The 18,965-nt window shown below is 43.8% G+C and overlaps 1 protein-coding gene across 3 annotated transcripts in view; it reads left to right on the forward strand.

Moving 5' to 3' along the window:
- Positions 1 to 1,321: 1,321 nt before the first annotated feature.
- CTTNBP2NL (CTTNBP2 N-terminal like) overlaps positions 1,322 to 18,965 on the forward strand; it is a 200,278-nt gene continuing 182,634 nt past the window's right edge. For 2 of the 3 annotated variants that reach the window (XM_063955379.1, XM_063955378.1), the window contains exon 1: positions 1,323 to 1,667. Coding sequence is in view for 1 of the 3 variants with exons in the window: in XM_063955377.1 (XP_063811447.1) it covers positions 1,473 to 1,667 (195 nt within the window). In the remaining 2 variants the exon portion in view is untranslated. Of the gene's footprint in view, positions 1,668 to 18,965 lie in introns of all 3 variants that reach the window. The other variant, XM_063955377.1, reaches the window with a different exon arrangement.

Consider the following 18,965-nt stretch of genomic DNA (forward strand, 5'->3'; position numbering starts at 1 on the left):
CTGTGTGAGTCTCAAGTGTCAAATCTTTTGACCAACGCTGCTTAACCCTTGCACAACTACAGCTTTTTATTCAAAATGATGAAATCTGGTGACTGTGCCCGCTTTACCACCATTTTCATGCCCAAATGCTTATTGGTCAAGGCAAATTGCAGGTGGGTGATATGTAAGTGACCACCCTGTGTGAGTCTCAAGTGTCAAATCTTTTGACCAACGCTGTTTAACCCTTGCACAACTACAGCTTCTTATTCAAAAAGATGAAATCTGGTGTCTGTGCCCGCTTTACCACCATTTTCATGCCCAAATGCTTGTTGGTCAAGGCAACTTGCAGGTGGGTGATATGTAAGTGACCACCCTGTGCGAGTTTCAAGTGTCAAATCTTTTGACCAATGCTTTTTAACCCTTGCACAACTACAGCTTCTTATTCAAAATGATGAAATCTGGTGTCTGTGCCCGCTTTACCACCATTTTCATGCCCAAATGCTTGTTGGTCAAGGCAAATTGCAGGTGGGTGATATGTAAGTGACCACCCTGTGTGAGTCTCAAGTGTCAAATCTTTTGACCAACGCTGTTTAACCCTTGCACAACTACAGCTTTTTATTCAAAATGATGAAATCTGGTGACTGTGCTCGCTTTACCACCATTTTCATGCCCAAATGCTTGTTGGTCAAGGCAAATTGCAGGTGGGTAATATGTAAGTGACTACCCTGTGTGAGTTTCAAGTGTCAAATCTTTTGACCAATGCTTTTTAACCCTTGCACAACTACAGCTTCTTATTCAAAATGATGAAATCTGGTGACTGTGCCCGCTTTACCACCATTTTCGTGCCTAAATCATTTTTGTTTAATGCAAAATGTAACGTAAATTGGTGTAAGGGACACTAATTGAAGTTTATGCAATGTTAACTTATTGATCTATCCTTATTTAATTTATTTTAATATAATAATTTCTGAATAAGAAGCTGGAGCCGAATAAGAAGTGAAAAAGAAGCTGGAGCCGAATAAGAAGTGAATAAGAAGCTGGAGCCGAATAAGAAGTGAATAAGAAGCTGGGGCCGAATAAGAAGCTAACTTCAGCCTCGTACCACCATGAAATGTAGGGTATTTTACATTTGCCATCATTTAAATATACATTCTGCAAGTGAGCCACCCAGTCTGTCTGCAGTCCATGCACTAGTTTATAAAGTAAAGGCACTGTGTTATAGCATATATATCTGAAACTGATTGCACTTTCTGTTGGCACACAATATCTCGACCTGTAACCCCTTCGCTTCTCCATGGATCTGCTGCAAGTGCTGTGCCCCTGCCCCTCCAGGCACTCAGTTACGGTGAGGTCAGGTAGGGGGAGGGAGAGGATAAGTTAAACCTCAACTATTCCCATTGTTTCCTCTCCCTGCTCGGAGCCCAGTGTCAGCAGCAGCGCAGGATGACAGGGAGACTACTTACTTAGCAGGCTCAGTTTTCGGTGAGGGATGGATGTGGCCTATGATTATCCCGGCCCTGTCTGATCGGCCCAATCACCTAGTATGGCCGGGGAGAGCCAATCGGCAAGCCTCTTACATGCTGCTGTGTGAGGCGAATGCAGAGGGCTGTCCTGATTGCACACATACACACACAGGGTTGGGAGAGGACTGTGTCTGGCTGTGTCCTGTGCTGCAACAAAGGAGAAGTGTAAGTAACAAATACTCCTTTTTTATCTACCGTGCATGGGGTTCCCGAGTGGGGGTCGGGTGGGAGACTGTGTTCTAGTGGCTGGTGATGATGCGGCAGTGTACCTTTGTAGTGGCCTTGCCGGCTGCCTGCGCTCTGATGGTCTGTGTGTTATTATGTGATACTGGGATCTGGATGGTACCTCCTCACTGATGGTACACTGTGTCTGTCTGTGGTGGGCCAGGACCTTATGGAGTTCGTTCTATCTATCTATCTATCTATCTATCTATCTATCTATCTATCTATCTATCTATCATGATGTTTGCTTGAATTTTAGATAATTAATTTGAGCCATTGCACATAAAACTTGCATTTTTGGTGGATCAGCTATTAAAAGGTTAAACCAATACTGGTGTGATGAGTTCTCCCATCACAATAATGTTTAGGGTGCTTTGAGTTTTTATGAACACACATCAGCTTTTATTAGGTTTTAAAGAGCCCAGTACCAAACAACTGAAAGAGTCCTGCTGGAGAATGCTCCTACCTACAGTAACAGTATTCTAGCTTCTGCTAGGTTTATAACCCAGTAAATGCTTTTCTGGCTGAATTCCTTTCAGTAAATCCAGTACATTATGTGTGGTAATTGTCTGCTGCAGTTTATTCACTCTGAACTTTGCGCTTACTTTTTCTGTTTATATGATAGCCAGCAAGGGATGGATCTCATGCCTAGTTATCAGTAGTACTGAGATTCTAGGCAGGCTGATAAATGAAGAACAAACAGATTGCAATAATGTTTCAGAGTAAAATCAAGTTGTTTCGTCTTCAGATATTGTTGCACACAAATTACAATTTGTTGTAACATTTTTGTATAACATTTTACAATAGATTTTCATCCTTTGAGGTAGGCATAGGTTACCCTGCATACAGCCGGGATGCTTTGTACCCTGTGTGCTGTGATCTTTTGGCTAACATACATACATTATTGTTACATGTGCATAATAACAACAAATGTGACAGTTTACATTGTGGTAATTCATTTACATTTTGATATGGTATATGATGGTATGGTATAATCTTACGGTGAGATATTGTCTTACAATTTTGACTATATAGTCAAAATAATAAGAAAAGTTAGTGCAGATCGCAAGGTGAAAGTCACCTTGCGATCCCGATTCGATGCTGATGCGCGGTCCCGCGCCGTCGGCATCGCAAGACCAGATAAACTGTGCAGGCAAGTAAATTTTGACTATCTCTATAGAAGAGATAGTCAAAATTGACACTTAGCCTAAATCGCACATAGGGGGTCATTCCGAGTTGATAGCTCGCTAGCAGTTTTTAGCAGCCGTGCAAACGCTATGCCGCCGCCCACTGGGAGTGTATTTTAGCTTAGCAGAAGTGCGAACGGTTGTATCGCAGAGCGGCTACAAAGTTGTTGTTTTTTTTGTGCAGTTTCAGAGTAGCTCAAAACCTACTCAGCGCTTGCGATCACTTCAGACTGTTCAGTTAGTGTTTTGACGTCACAAACCCGCCCAGCCACGCCTGCTTTTTTCCTGGCATGCTTGCGTTTTTCCGAACACTCCCTGAAAACGGTCAGTTGACACCCAGAAATGCCCACTTCATGTCAATCACTCTGCGACCACCAGTGCGACTGAAATGCCTCGCTAGACCTTGTGCAAAACTATATAGAGATATATACTGGCGCCGGCTGTGAGACCAATAAGGGACGATAATTTGTTAAGATAAAAAATCACAAATTTTTAATAAACATAATAAAATGGTTAATTAGATAAATCAGATGTAGTCACACTATCTTTATCTGTTCCTAAATCAGAAACAAAGGATGTTAAAAGATGTTGATTAGGACCAATTGGATCCCACTCATGGTGTATATTATATGTACACAGTCTCCGGTTAGGACTCCCTCCTCATTATTTTTTGGTTCACTTGAGATAATAGTAGTTACCCAGTCCTTATGGATGTTGTCCCCAGGATCTCAGTTTAGCAGGTGAGAATCCAATTAGCAGCAGGGGAATAATTCCAGGTTGCAATGGGCTTGTAGTGTCCAATAGGGGCAAAGAGTCCAATTGTTACCGGAGATACCAGGTGGATCCAAAGCTGATGGTCAGTGTCCTTAGCTCAACGCGTTTCGCTGGTCTAATGGCTGCCAGCTTCCTCAGGAGTTACATTGTTCGTTGTGGCCGTACGACGAGCGTGCGCATTGCGCCACACTGCCGTTTTTAAGCCTGATCGCTGCACTGCGAACAAATGCAGCTAGCGATCAACTCGGAATGACCCCCATAGTCAGTATCGCAAGCACATTCATTATGTGCTTGCGATGCCGACCTAGCCCCTGTTGCATAGTGAGAATCGGACACAGCCTGAATCTCACTGTGTGTATGGGCCTTAAGATGACATCTTTGGTTATTGTCAAAGCGCATGGAAACATACATGTAGACAATACCTAAGAAATGTAAATATTTTAAAAAAGTAAATTAAATATTAGAGGAAATCAAAGGGAAATGCAGTTTAATTAGCAGAAATTCTTGAAATTACTTAAGTGCATTATGCAATAGAATTATTTTATGATGTGCACAGAGTTTTAGCATTAAGTTTGGCTAGAACCAACGTGTTCAGGAATAACAAATAGTTCACAAATTATTTATTAACAGTTTCTGATATAGCGTAGCACATTCCGTTGCGCTTTACAACTGGACACAATTAGATGACAAAACTGGGTAAAAACAAACAGTCATAGAGGTAGGAGAGCCCTGCTCGCAAGCTTACAATCTATGGGAACATAGGCATTGATACACAAGGATAGGTGCTATCTATTGCATAGTTGTCCACCAGATTGCAAAGGTTCTTGGTAGGCTGCATGATATCACATCACAGCAGTGATGAACCAGGGTTAGGAGGACGGAAGCATGAAGAAAGAATATATGTGGGGGATATGTGTGGACTGCACTGTGGGGATATAATTGGATAGGAAAACTATGAAGGTAATGTGAGTGGTTCTGGAATTTGATAAGCTTGTCTGAATAGGTGAGTTTTCAGGGAATGCTTGAAGGTTTGAAGACTAGAGGAGAGTCTTAATGTACGTGGTAGGGCATTCCAAATGGATTCAATCATCAAACACAGCCTACATTGGCTTGTTAACATTATATAGATTAGATGCTGAAACAAGCATGCACATGTCTGGAGAGTCCTGCTTCTAGTTACTCCACACGCTGAATACATTTAGAATACTATTGTTTTATTCATGTATTGATTTTTTAACTTCCAACCAAAGTGCTCAGTCAAAACCATATGCAAGTTTTAGTGTCTTGTTCCTTAGTGAATGGTGCATATGGTTAGGTTGGTTGACTGTGGTGCTTTTTGAGCTGTGTGCAATGTCAGGCCACTGCGAATGATACCTTTCTTAGCTAAAATCATTATACCTCACATCCTTGTGACCCTGTGTAAGTGTGAAAGAAGTGTGGTCTCATGTCATGGGCGTACTCAGGAGTATGCTCAGTGCTTTCTCCTCTCTCCCCTAAAAAGACCCTTTTAGGCCTGCATACACCTGCAGCAGGTGAGTGTGGTGCTGGAATCACAATAAAAGTTTCCCTAAATGGAATAGTGAGTTCGTATAAGTCACTTGGAAATGGTATATCTGTTGTGGTAACATATGTCAGAAAAACTGGGGCTTCCATTTGTAAACACCAATTTTTCTGCTTGTATGAAGTTATTAAAAATGCACCTTTGTTTTAAGTTTTCAGTTATTTTCTTAGGTTTTCTTTTACATTTTACTAGGGTCTGATTTCATTATTGTATTACACGTTCAACTCCTGTCCATCCAGCATGTGGTCACCTTTGAAGTGGGTTGGGCAAAGTAACATGTACCGCGCAGATTATTGTAATGGTTACAGCAGCAGGCGGTGAATGAGCTGATCAAATATGGAGGCTGTGACCTGTCCATGCTTGTTAGTGTCAGAGGAGACAGGAGTTACTCTAACAGTGCCAGTGTTTTGATGTGTGAAGGGGGATAGACGCAAATAAAAAACCACAGACTTAAACAGTAGAAATAGTATGGGCCACCAAGTGCACATAGTGGTGTGAGGCTCCTATATGCCCATCCATGTATACAGGCTGACCGAGGCAATCTGTGTGACTGTGTGTTCTAGTGTTTCCCAGCCCAGCCTTGATCCTCAAGACACACTAATAGTTCAGATTTTAGTGATATCCATGCAGGTGCACAGATGGTTAAATCAGAATAACAAGCAATGTAGTATCCCTCCTCTATCCTGCAATACGTACGCACGTGTGCTTGCATCGCTGGAGCAATTTGCCATGACCAGGGGGGTCATTCCGACCCGATCGCTCGCTGCAGTTTATCGCAGCGATCGGGTCGGAACTGTGCATGACGGGCGAAGGCCGTCGTTCTCTAGCGATCGCCTCTGCCTGATTGACAGGCAGAGGCGGTCGCTGGGCGGGAGGGGGCGGCATGGCGGTGTTTGGCCGCCATTATGGGGGTGCGGTCTGGCCAACGCAGGCGTGGCCAGACCGTGCAGGGGGTGGGCCGCAGCGGCTGCGTGGCGTCACACGCATCCGCTGCGACCAGGGGCAGCGACGATCAACTCCCGGCCAGCCGCAGGAGTTGCGCTGGCCGGGAGTTACTCCACAAGTACAAAAGCATCGCTGCTGTGCGATGCTTTTGTACTTGTGCGGGGGTGCCGGCACCGACATGCGGGGCGGACTAGCCCTGTGCTGGGCATCCCCCCGCATGTCAGGGAAGATGATCGTAGCTGTGCTAAATTTAGCACAGCTACGATCAACTCAGAATGACCCCCTAGGTGCGAATAGTTGCACTCTCGATTAGACTATGCAATTCTATGGGCCGCAGCTGTGAATAATCGCATGTGTCTGTTCACTGGCACACTACCTGCAGGGATGTGTTATCCATTAGGCTGAAGACTAGGGACCCATCTTTTTTTTTTTTTTTTTTTTTTGCTGAGGCACTGTTACACTCTGCTCCATAGCAAGGCACACTCGTACTCAGCTGAGGTTTGTTTTGAGACAATGGTGGTGATGGGGGAGGAGGGGGGGGGGGGAGACAGCAGAACTATAGTGCACTAGCGCTATTTCCAAAGAAAAGGAACAACGATTGCGCTGTGAGAAAGGAGGTCAGCAAACTTTATTTCATCTGGGCATCAGTGTCTATGTAAATACTGAAAGTGTAACTGATGGCATAAGCCCTGCTTCCCAAACATCAGATGTAGTGGAGTGAAAGATTGAAGTGCCAGAAGGGGCCCGAAATACCCGACAGCCTAGGGTCCCGCCCATGGGTTAATACAGCCCAAAATACCTGTTAAAAACTAATCACGGGTGTGATTATTTGCACACTATGTACTAATCAAGTCATCTGTGCTCAAGTACGGCTATCCTTAAAACCTGGACTGTTAATATGCCTTGAGGGCCATGTTTGTCCCTGCTCTTTCTTTCTAAATTTCTAATTTATGTCAAATATCTATTGCTTTTACCACTAGCCTCCTGCATCAGACAGCTGTAATAGTCTATGCCGCTGTTATTCTCCTACACAGCAACGATGGGCTCTTGTTTTATAGCAACAGAATGTGTATTTTGAGTTTATGCTATTTTTAGCATTCCTAATACTGAAACAAAATGTTAAACTGAGTGATACATATAAGACAGTGAGTTACAGTGTTGATAGTGCTGTTCTTATTAGATGAATATTTCCAACACACCCTTCATGTTCTATCTGGCATCCTGCCAGGAAAGGAATTAGGGCAAAACACATCAATCATGTAAAAAATATACACATTTATTTCAAATAAGCAGGTTCTGTTATTTGCGTATAAGCATATTTGGCTTGGGGACAATGATTGCGCTGGTTGCTAAAGTTTTGTGTGTTGCACTTTATACACTTAAGGTGTCTGATTTAATTATGTTTTACATTGGGTTTTGTGTGTTAGTTCGATATATTATGTAGGCCAATTAAATAGTTAGGCTGTATGCAGTTTTAAAACCTCATATTTAAAGCCGTAATACCACCTAGATTTTTCTTTTATTGTGCTGATTCCCCTCAGGAGATGCTCCATGCAGCTGTTAATCCTGATGCACTGTGGTTCTTCCCACAGCCCTGAATGAAAACCGGGGGTGTGAGCGGAAGAAGCAATCAGAGCAGCATCAGGCACAACGAATCCATTGAGCAGACCCAGGGGTAGATTTACTAAAACTTCTAAAACAGACATATGGTGGTGTTGGCCACAGCAAGCAATCAGTTTATGTCTATAATTTTCTAGGATGTAAAAGAGAAATTATAGCTAGAATCTGTTTGCTATGGGCAACCCTATGACGTCTCCTTTTTAATAGCGTTAGTAAATCTACCACCCAGTGTCTGGCTAGGGGAGTTAGCAAGTTAGCAACATTCAGGTAGTAGGTGGTAGCACAGCTTTGAACGTTTGGGGTTTACAAACATGTACATGACTAGAACATTAGTCAAATTGATTCAGTGTTTCTAAGTTAGGAAGCACCAGTTATCAGTATTCAAATTATCTTTAAAAAAAATATATGTAGTTTTTGTACCCATTTAGACAACTAGTATATTTGTTGGTGATGCATATCCAGTATTGTAAATATTCCCCTAATTTACATTTCACTGTAAAGATATAAGCTACCAGAACAGAAACATCTACAGAAGCTTAGATCCAGCTCCGTAGCCCTGATCCATTGCCCCTTTGTGTGCGCTCTGAAGCATAGTTATAAAGCAGATCTGCTCTGCACCTGCTCAGATTGTTGCAGGCTCCTAGCCATCTGTCCCTGCTGTATACAAAAATTTCCATTTCTATCTGATCATTTTGGAGCACAAGTATAACCTTCCAATACAGGGATGCCCAAGTGAGGACCTATGAATCCGGCTTAGAGTTGTTGTGAGCTGACTTCATTGCAGGCATGAAAGGTGTCCACTAAAAAAGGTATAGTTGCGTACATATACAAAGCTTCTACTATCGCGAGATAAGGGTAGGCCAGCACCAGTAGCACATACTCCAGGTTTAAGTCAAGAATGCATCACATACACTTAAATTCTACACCTCTGTTTTTACATAATATATTTTGCTAGTGAAATACACATTTCCTATTAGCAGGAACATCTCTCAGTCCTGCGCACAAGCCACAAAGAATGCACCTATCCACCAGTGATACATTTGTAATCAGCCAATAAAAAATGGACTGTATGACCATCAGTCCTACTGCACCTGGGTATCCATTTGGATGGTCGACAGTCATTAGGTCGACCACTATTAGTCGACCTTGACATGGTCGACACATGAAAGGTCGACACATTAAATGGTCGACATGAGGTTTTCACATTTTTTTTTCTTTTGGGGAACTTTTCCATACTTTACGATCCACGTGGACTACGATTGGGAACGGTAATCTGTGCCGAGCGCAGCAGTAGTGGAGCGAGGCACCTTGCCTGAAGCATGCAAGGGGACGCGGTGCACTAATTGGGGTTCCCTGTCACTTTACGCAGAAAACGACACCAAAAAAAGTAAAAAAAAACCTCATGTCGACCTTTTCATGTGTCGACCATTTGTCCAAGTCGACCATGCCAATGTCGACCAATAGTGGTCGACCTAATGACCGTCGACCATTCATACCGGAACCCTGCACCTGCCTCTAACCACCCACAAATGTGGCTTTATCAGTCATGTATGAGTCTATGTAAATGTGAACATGTACTGCATGTAGCTTCCTGTAGTAGCCTCTCCTGGCAGGTGTTCAAAAGAGACAGAATAAATGAGTGCATTAATTTTTCTTGACATGTGCAGAGCAATTACATTAAACTATGCTCCGCAAACTGGAGCAGCACTCCCTCTGCACCACCCTCTGAGTCGTCGAGTGCATTTCTGCTTCTTTCTGAGAGTCCCTTCTACTACGGCAAGTCATGTTTGGTATCTAATAGAGCTGCTCATCACTATGTATTTAGCACATTCATTTTGTATGGCTTATTAGATACTTATTAGATACTTGGACAGTGCTAATGTATTAAGTCTATTATAATAAGACCACAGAGGTTCAGCTACAGAGAGCTCACATGCAACATGATCGCACAGACTGAATAATCTGTAGCCAGCTGTCTACTTTGGGACCAGCAGCATATATAGATTACTGTCAGATGTTAATTCTACAGTAAGCAATCGCAGTACATTATAATTTGTCAAGACTATTACTTGTCAGTAAAATTGCACATGTTGGTCCCATATCTGACCTTTTATTACAGAAGTAGACAGAAGTCTAATCCAATTGGTACAATGTACCTTCTGCTACCAACAGGTAAATACCCAGCAGCACAGCATTTCATTAAAGTGTGTCACTCTATAAGAAAATGTTGCTTTGTATACCGAAACTGTTATTTTAAAACTATCTTTATATAGTCTACCATATGTCTGTAATATCAAAAAATGTGCAGTAAAATAATATAAACACAGCTATATGCTAAGTTATAGCATGTAATATATTGCTTCGTGTCCAGTATACGGTCTCACAGCACTGGGGTAATGGTTTCAATACCAATCAGGGCCGTAATTGAAAACCATAACTTTCTGAAAATGCCCACGTTATCAGTTTCATGAACATCCTACAAAAGTACAAGTTGTGTGACAAATCTAATTAAAGTGTATAAAGTTTCTTTTTCTGTTTAGGGTACATCATTGCGAGAACTTAGTTGAAAATTTTATTCAGGTCTTATTTTTGTATTTTATTTTGCACATCAGACACTAGCAGAAAAGGAATTTCTACCTCCCTGCAGCCTCTGACACAGAAGGCATGTTAGGATTAATATTCATACAAACTGGATTCCTAGTAGTGATGAAGAATTTTATAACCTAATTGTGCACTCTGTAATTGCACTTAAACCCTTACCCACCCTTTTCAGAACAAATAACCATTTATCTTTTTTTCAAACATCTGTTACCACTCTATCTTTAAGAGCGCAACATTGTAAGAAAACATTAACTCTGAATTAGCTGTACAGTATTCAGTTCCCGATCTATTTTCTGATAGTCTGTTTATCAGTCTCTGGGGATTAGTTTGCACATACTCCAATGGAAGACATAATCTTTTTTTAAATTGATGCCCCTTCTGGACTCCCAGTATTTGATTTATTTGAAAGTTTATTTTCAAGCCTATAGAATTGTTTGTCCAATAAAAGCATCAAAGTATGATGTATTGGCAATGACTGTTTTTATATATATTTTTTTATTTAGAGAAATCACATTAGTTGGCAAATTGGTTCACACTGCATCTGTCTATCTCTAATAACTTCTATCTAGTTGGCTGTGTGTCTTTATTAGTTTATAAAGGTTGAGAGATTCTGAAGGGGTATTAATAAGCAGCAATGGGCCTAATTCAGACCTGGTCGCAAGCAGGTGTTTTTTGCACTGCTGCGACCAGGTAGTCGCCGCTTACAGGGGGAGGAGGGAATCACTGTGCAGTGCTGTGATCGGATGTGCTGAGAGCTGCACAATCCAAAGTTTATGCAGTCTCTGCACAGCCCAGAACTTACTCTTGCCGTGCGAGGATCGGGCCCGGAGCTGACGTCAGAATCCCTCCCTCCAAACAGCTGGACACTCCTGCGTTTTTCTGGACACTCCCTGGAAACGGTCAGTTGCCATCCACAAACGGCCTCTTACTGTCAATCTTCTTGTGATCGCCGGTGCGATTGTTTTCTTCGTACATCCCCGTCGCTGTCCGGCGCTGAGGGGGCGATGTGCCTGCGCATTGCGGGGCATACGCATGCGCAGTTCAGACCCGATCACCGCTGAACGAAAATGCACAGCAGCGATCGGGTCTGAATTACCCCCAATATTAGGTAAGCCTAAACCTCCCATTTTTCTTAAGGATTCCAATAGACTTCAAATGTTTGGCTTTTGGAAGTCCAGACAGAAGTGTGAAAAGATTTTTGTAGATGTATTGTAATAGTTTGCAGGGCATCTGTAAGTTAAAACTATTTCAATTCCTAGGCGCCTCATGTTAACAAAAATTTTTTACACAGTAAAATAAAATAAAATGATCCTGTTTCCTAAAAGATGTTGTTTCCATGTAGCTTCATGTTGTATTGTGCCTGTGTTCGCACAGAAAAACCTTTCTATACAAAAGGGAACCAAAATGAACTTTCTCTATCGTCCTAAGTGGATGCTGGGGTTCCTGAAAGGACCATGGGGAATAGCGGCTCCGCAGGAGACAGGGCACAAAAAAGTAAAGCTTTACTAGGTCAGGTGGTGTGCACTGGCTCCTCCCCCTATGACCCTCCTCCAGACTCCAGTTAGATTTTGTGCCCGAACGAGAAGGGTGCAATCTAGGTGGCTCTCCTAAAGAGCTGCTTAGAGAAAGTTTAGTTTAGGTTTTTTTCTTTACAGTGAGTCCTGCTGGCAACAGGATCACTGCAACGTGGGACTTAGGGGGAAAGTAGTAAACTCACCTGCATGCAGAGTGGATTTGCTGCTTGGCTACTGGACACCATTAGCTCCAGAGGGATCGAACACAGGCCCAGCCGTGGAGTCCGGTCCCGGAGCCGCGCCGCCGACCCCCTTGCAGATGCTGAAGCGTGAAGAGGTCCGGAAACCGGCGGCTGAAGACTCCTCAGTCTTCATAAGGTAGCGCACAGCACTGCAGCTGTGCGCCATTTTCCTCTCAGCACACTTCACTGGGCAGTCACTGAGGGTGCAGAGCGCTGGGGGGGGGCGCTCTGAGAGGCAAATATAAACCTTATACAAGGCTAAAAATACCTCACATATAGCCCATAGGGGCTATATGGAGATATTTAACCCCTGCCTGACTGGAAAAATAGCGGGAGAAGAACCCGCCGAAAAAGGGGCGGGGCCTATCTCCTCAGCACACGGCGCCATTTTCTGTCACAGCTCCGCTGGTCAGAACGGCTCCCAGGTCTCTCCCCTGCACTGCACTACAGAAACAGGGTAAAACAGAGAGGGGGGGCACATTAATGGCTATATATATATATATATTAAAGCAGCTATAAGGGAGCACTTAATATAAGGATATCCCTTGTATATATAGCGCTTTGTGGTGTGTGCTGGCAGACTCTCCCTCTGTCTCCCCAAAAGGGCTAGTGGGTCCTGTCTTCATTAGAGCATTCCCTGTGAGTTTGCGGTGTGTGTCGGTACGTGGTGTCGACATGTATGAGGACGATATTGGTGTGGAGGCGGAGCAATTGCCAAATATGCAGATGTCACCCCCCAGGGGGTCGACACCAGAATGGATGCCTTTATTTGTGGAATTACGTGATGGTTTATCTTCCCTTAAACAGTCAGTTGAGGACATGAGGCGGCCGGACAATCAATTAATGCCTGTCCAGGCGCCTCAAACACCGTCAGGGGCTGTAAAACGCCCTTTGCCTCAGTCGGTCGACACAGACCCAGACACGGGCACTGATTCCAGTGACGACGGTAGAAATTCAAACGTATTTTCCAGTAGGGCCACACGTTATATGATTTTGGCAATGAAGGAGACGTTACATTTAGCTGATACTACAGATACCGTAAAACAGGGTATTATGTATGGTGTGAAAAAACTACAAACAGTTTTTCCTGAATCAGAAGAATTAAATGACGTGTGTGATGAAGCGTGGGTTGCTCCTGATAAAAAGTTGATAATTTCAAAAAAAAGTTATTGGCATTATACCCTTTCCCGCCAGAGGTTAGGGCGCGCTGGGAAACACCCCCTAAGGTGGACAAGGCGCTCACACGCTTATCCAAACAAGTGGCGTTACCCTCTCCTGAGACGGCCGCACTTAAGGATCCATCAGATAGAAAGATGGAAGTTATTCAAAAGAATATATACACACATGCAGGTGTTATACTACGACCAGCTATAGCAACTGCCTGGATGTGCAGTGCTGGAGTAGTTTGGTCAGAATCCCTGATTGAAAATATTGATACCCTAGATAGGGACAATGTTTTACTGTCGTTAGAACAAATAAAGGATGCATTTATCTATATGCGTGATGCACAGAGGGATATTTGCACACTGGCATCTCGGGTGAGTGCTATGTCCATTTCAGCCAGAAGAGCCTTATGGACACGACAGTGGACAGGCGATGCGGATTCAAAACGTCACATGGAGGTTTTGCCGTATAAAGGGGAGGAGTTATTTGGAGTTGGTCTATCAGACTTGGTGGCCACGGCTACTGCCGGGAAATCCACTTTTTTACCTCAAGTCACTCCCCAACAGAGAAAGGCACCGACCTTTCAACCGCAGCCTTTTCGCTCCTACAAAAATAAGAGAGCAAAGGGCTTGTCGTACCTGCCACGAGGCAGAGGAAGAGGGAAGAGACACCAACAGGCAGCTCCTTCCCAGGAACAGAAGCCCTCCCCGGCTCCTGCAAAAACCTCAGCATGACGCTGGGGCCTCTCAAGCGGACTCGGGGACAGTGGGGGGCCGTCTCAAAAATTACAGCGCGCAGTGGGCTCACTCGCAGGTAGACCCCTGGATCCTGCAGATAATATCTCAGGGGTACAGGTTGGAATTAGAGACGGATCCTCCTCATCGTTTCCTGAAGTCTGCCTTACCAACCGTCTCTTCCGAAAGGGAGAGGGTGTTGGAAGCCATTCACAAGCTGTACGCTCAGCAGGTGATAGTCAAAGTACCCCTATTACAACAAGGAAAGGGGTATTATTCCACTCTATTTGTGGTACCGAAGCCGGATGGCTCGGTAAGGCCTATTCTAAATCTGAAGTCCTTGAACCTCTACATAAAAAAGTTCAAGTTCAAGATGGAGTCACTCAGAGCAGTGATAGCGAACCTGGAAGAAGGGGACTTTATGGTATCCTTGGACATCAAGGATGCGTATCTACACGTTCCGATTTACCCCGCACACCAGGGGTACCTCAGGTTCATTGTTCAAAACTGTCACTATCAGTTTCAGACGCTGCCGTTCGGATTGTCCACGGCGCCTCGGGTCTTTACCAAGGTAATGGCCGAGATGATGATTCTTCTTCGAAGAAAAGGCGTATTAGTTATCCCATACTTGGACGATCTCCTAATAAGGGCAAGGTCCAGAGAACAGCTGGAGACAGCTTTAGCACTATCTCAAGAGGTGCTAAGACAACACGGGTGGATTCTGAATATTCCAAAATCCCATTTAATCCCGACAACTCGTCTGCTGTTCCTAGGAATGATTCTGGACACGGTTCAGAAAAAGGTTTTCCTTCCAGAGGAAAAAGCCAAGGAGTTATCCGATCTGGTCAGGAACCTCCTAAAACCAGGAAAAGTGTCAGTACATCAATGCACAAGAGTCCTGGGAAAAATGGTGGCTTCTTACGAAGCAATTCCATTCGGCAGATTCCATGCAAGAATATTCCAAAGGGATCTGTTGGACAAATGGTCAGGGTCGCATCTGCAGATGCACCTGCGAATAACCCTGTCACCAAAGACAAGGGTGTCACTTCTGTGGTGGTTGCAGAAGGCTCACCTATTAGAAGGCCGCAGATTCGGCATTCAGGATTGGATCCTGGTGACCACGGACGCCAGCCTGAGAGGCTGGGGAGCAGTCACACAAGGAAGAAACTTCCAGGGAGTATGGACGAGTCTGGAAAAGTCTCTTCACATAAACATTCTGGAACTAAGAGCAATCTACAATGCTCTAAGCCAGGCGGAACTTCTCCTGCAAGGAAAGCCGGTGTTGATTCAGTCGGACAACATCACGGCGGTCGCCCATGTAAACAGGCAGGGCGGCACAAGAAGCAGGAGTGCAATGGCAGAAGCTGCCAAGATTCTTCGCTGGGCGGAGAATCACGTGATAGCACTGTCAGCAGTGTTCATCCCGGGCGTGGACAACTGGGAAGCAGACTTCCTCAGCAGACACGATCTTCATCCGGGAGAGTGGGGTCTACATCCAGAAGTCTTCAACATGTTAATAGACCGTTGGGAAAGACCAATTGTAGACATGATGGCGTCTCGCCTCAACAAGAAACTGGACAAATATTGCGCCAGGTCAAGAGATCCACAGGCAATAGCTGTGGACGCACTGGTTACTCCTTGGGTGTACCAGTCAGTGTATGTGTTTCCTCCTCTGCCGCTCATACCAAAGGTATTGAAGATCATACGGCAAAGAAGAGTAAGAACAATACTAGTGGTTCCGGATTGGCCGAGAAGGACTTGGTATCCGGAACTTCAAGAGATGCTCACGGACGAACCGTGGCCTCTACCTCTGAGAAGGGACCTGCTACAGCAGGGTCCCTGTCTTTTTCAAGACTTACCGCGGCTGCGTTTGACGGCATGGCGGTTGAACGCCAGATCCTAAAAGGGAAAGGCATTCCAGAAGAAGTCATTCCTACCTTGATTAAGGCACGGAAGGAAGTCACCGTGAAACATTATCACCGCATTTGGCGAAAATATGTAGCGTGGTGCGAGGATCGGAGGGTTCCGACGGAGGAATTCCAACTGGGTCGTTTCCTACATTTCCTGCAATCAGGATTATCTATGGGTCTCAAATTGGGATCCATTAAGGTTCAAATTTCGGCCCTGTCAATATTCTTCCAAAAAGAATTGGCCTCTGTCCCTGAGGTCCAGACTTTTGTCAAGGGAGTACTGCATATACAGCCTCCTGTGGTGCCTCCGGTGGCACCGTGGGATCTAAATGTAGTTTTAGATTTCCTCAAATCCCATTGGTTTGAACCATTGAAAAAGGTGGATTTGAAATATCTCACATTGAAAGTGACTATGTTACTAGCCCTGGCCTCTGCCAGGAGAGTATCTGAATTGGCGGCTTTATCTTATAATCTTCCATTCGGATAGGGCAGAACTGCGGACTCGTCCGCATTTTCTCCCTAAAGTGGTATCAGCATTTCATCTGAACCAACCTATTGTGGTGCCTGCGGCCACTAGCGACTTGGAGGACTCCAAGTTGTTGGACGTTGTCAGAGCCTTAAAAATATACATTGCAAGGACGGCTGGAGTCAGAAAATCTGACTCGCTGTTTATATTGTATGCACCCAACAAGTTGGGCGCACCTGCTTCTAAGCAGTCGATTGCTCGTTGGATTTGTAACACAATTCAACTTGCACATTCTGTGGCAGGCCTGCCACAGCCTAAAACTGTAAAAGCCCACTCCACAAGGAAGGTGGGCTCATCTTGGGCGGCTGCCCGAGGGGTCTCGGCATTACAACTCTGCCGAGCAGCTACGTGGTCGGGGGAGAACACGTTTGTAAAATTTTACAAATTTGATACCCTGGCAAAGGAGGACCTGGAGTTCTCTCATTCGGTGCTGCAGAGTCATCCGCACTCTCCCGCCCGTTTGGGAGCTTTGGTATAATCCCCATGGTCCTTTCAGGAACCCCAGCATCCACTTAGGACGATAGAGAAAATAAGAATTTACTTACCGATAATTCTATTTCTCGGAGTCCGTAGTGGATGCTGGGCGCCCATCCCAAGTGCGGATTATCTGCAATACTTGTACATAGTTATTGTTAACTAATTCGGGTTATTGTTAAGGAGCCATCTTTAAGAGGCCCTTTCTGTTGTCATACTGTTAACTGGGTTTAGATCACAAGTTGTACGGTGTGATTGGTGTGGCTGGTATGAGTCTTACCCGGGATTCAAAATGCCTCCCTTATTGTGTATGCTCGTCCGGGCACAGTACCTAACTGGAGTCTGGAGGAGGGTCATAGGGGGAGGAGCCAGTGCACACCACCTGACCTAGTAAAGCTTTACTTTTTTGTGCCCTGTCTCCTGCGGAGCCGCTATTCCCCATGGTCCTTTCAGGAACCCCAGCATCCACTACGGACTCCGAGAAATAGAATTATCGGTAAGTAAATTCTTATTATTACACCTTGCGCTATTATCCCAATTTTGCACTGGTGTGGGCGAAAACTCATCAACAAAAAAGGTAATGTATCAGCAATTTAATATTTTTCTCAGATTTAATACATTTAAAATATATGTGACCACTTGCTAATCATTTTATATGTATTAAATCTGAGAAAAATATTAAATTGCTGATACATTACCTTTTTTGTTGTTGTGTTTTCATGCACACCAGGGGAAAATCGGGATAATAGTGCAGGATGTCATCGTTCATCTGAAAGTTAACTAAAAAATTGTATAGCAGCTTATTTAAAAAACATTTTTTAAATACATTTTGATTGGCGGTATGTCCCAACCGAGGAGTAACCTTATTAAGCAATTATCTGCATGTTTTAGCTGGTGTGTATTGCATGACCGGCGGTAAGGAGACCGTCGGTCAGCATACCGATGCCGTCATCCCGGCTGCAGAATGCCGACGGAAGGGCGATCGCAACAAGCCCCTTGCACCACTGGTTCTATTCTCACTCTATGGGTTTCGTGGACACCCACGAGTGGGAATAGTCCCTGTTGGTCGGCATGCTGATCGGCTGGATTGTGAGGCTGCGGGATGTAGAGGGAGGTCTCCTGACCGCCAGTCACATAACTACATCCCATTTGAGCAATACAATTAAAACAGCAATACTATTCAAAGTTAAGTATGGCGTATTTTACTTTGAATAGTATTGCCATTTTAAATTTACCCCCCAAGAAAGATTAGTTTGCTATAGTTGCTCATACGGATTGTCTTCCTTATCCAGAATTCTAGGGATTAGAAGAATTTAGGATTTTTCCATATTTTAGAATATTTGCATACCATAATGAGATTTCTTGGAGATGGGCCCATAGTCTAAACACAAAGCACATTTATTTTTCAAATACACCTTGTACATATAACCTGAATATCATTTTATACAATATTTTTTTTTCTAAATCTGTGAATGAAACACAGTTTGTGTACCTTGAACTATCAGAAAGCAAAGGTGTCAATATCTTAGTCGAGCTCCAAAAATGTGAATTTTTTAGATATCTGATTTTCAGATTCGGGAGACTCAACCTGAATTTCTGTATGCAAGCATAGACTTTGTGAGTAGATTCTAGACTGGGGTTTTTAATGATTGTATTCATAAAGTATATTCCTAACTGTGCAAGGTACAATCTTGTTGACTAACCTGATATTATATAATATTAACCATACTTGGAATTCCTTGCTACATTTCTTTCTGTGTATACATTACTGTAACATAATAATGGCATTTGTTTTTATTTTGTTCCTTATCTTATTAACATTATAGAATGATGTTTACTTTTTGAGAAAGTTCACACTGCACATGTGATTGAATAGCAATAATAAAATCTGATCATACAATCTCCATGTAACTTGTTAATATAATGGCATACCCCCAATCTTAGGTGTCAGTTCAATTACCCATGAGGTGGGTGGGTTGCCTTTGCAAC

Source organism: Pseudophryne corroboree, chromosome 2 (genome assembly GCF_028390025.1).
Source record: "Pseudophryne corroboree isolate aPseCor3 chromosome 2, aPseCor3.hap2, whole genome shotgun sequence".
NCBI lineage: Eukaryota > Metazoa > Chordata > Amphibia > Anura > Myobatrachidae > Pseudophryne > Pseudophryne corroboree.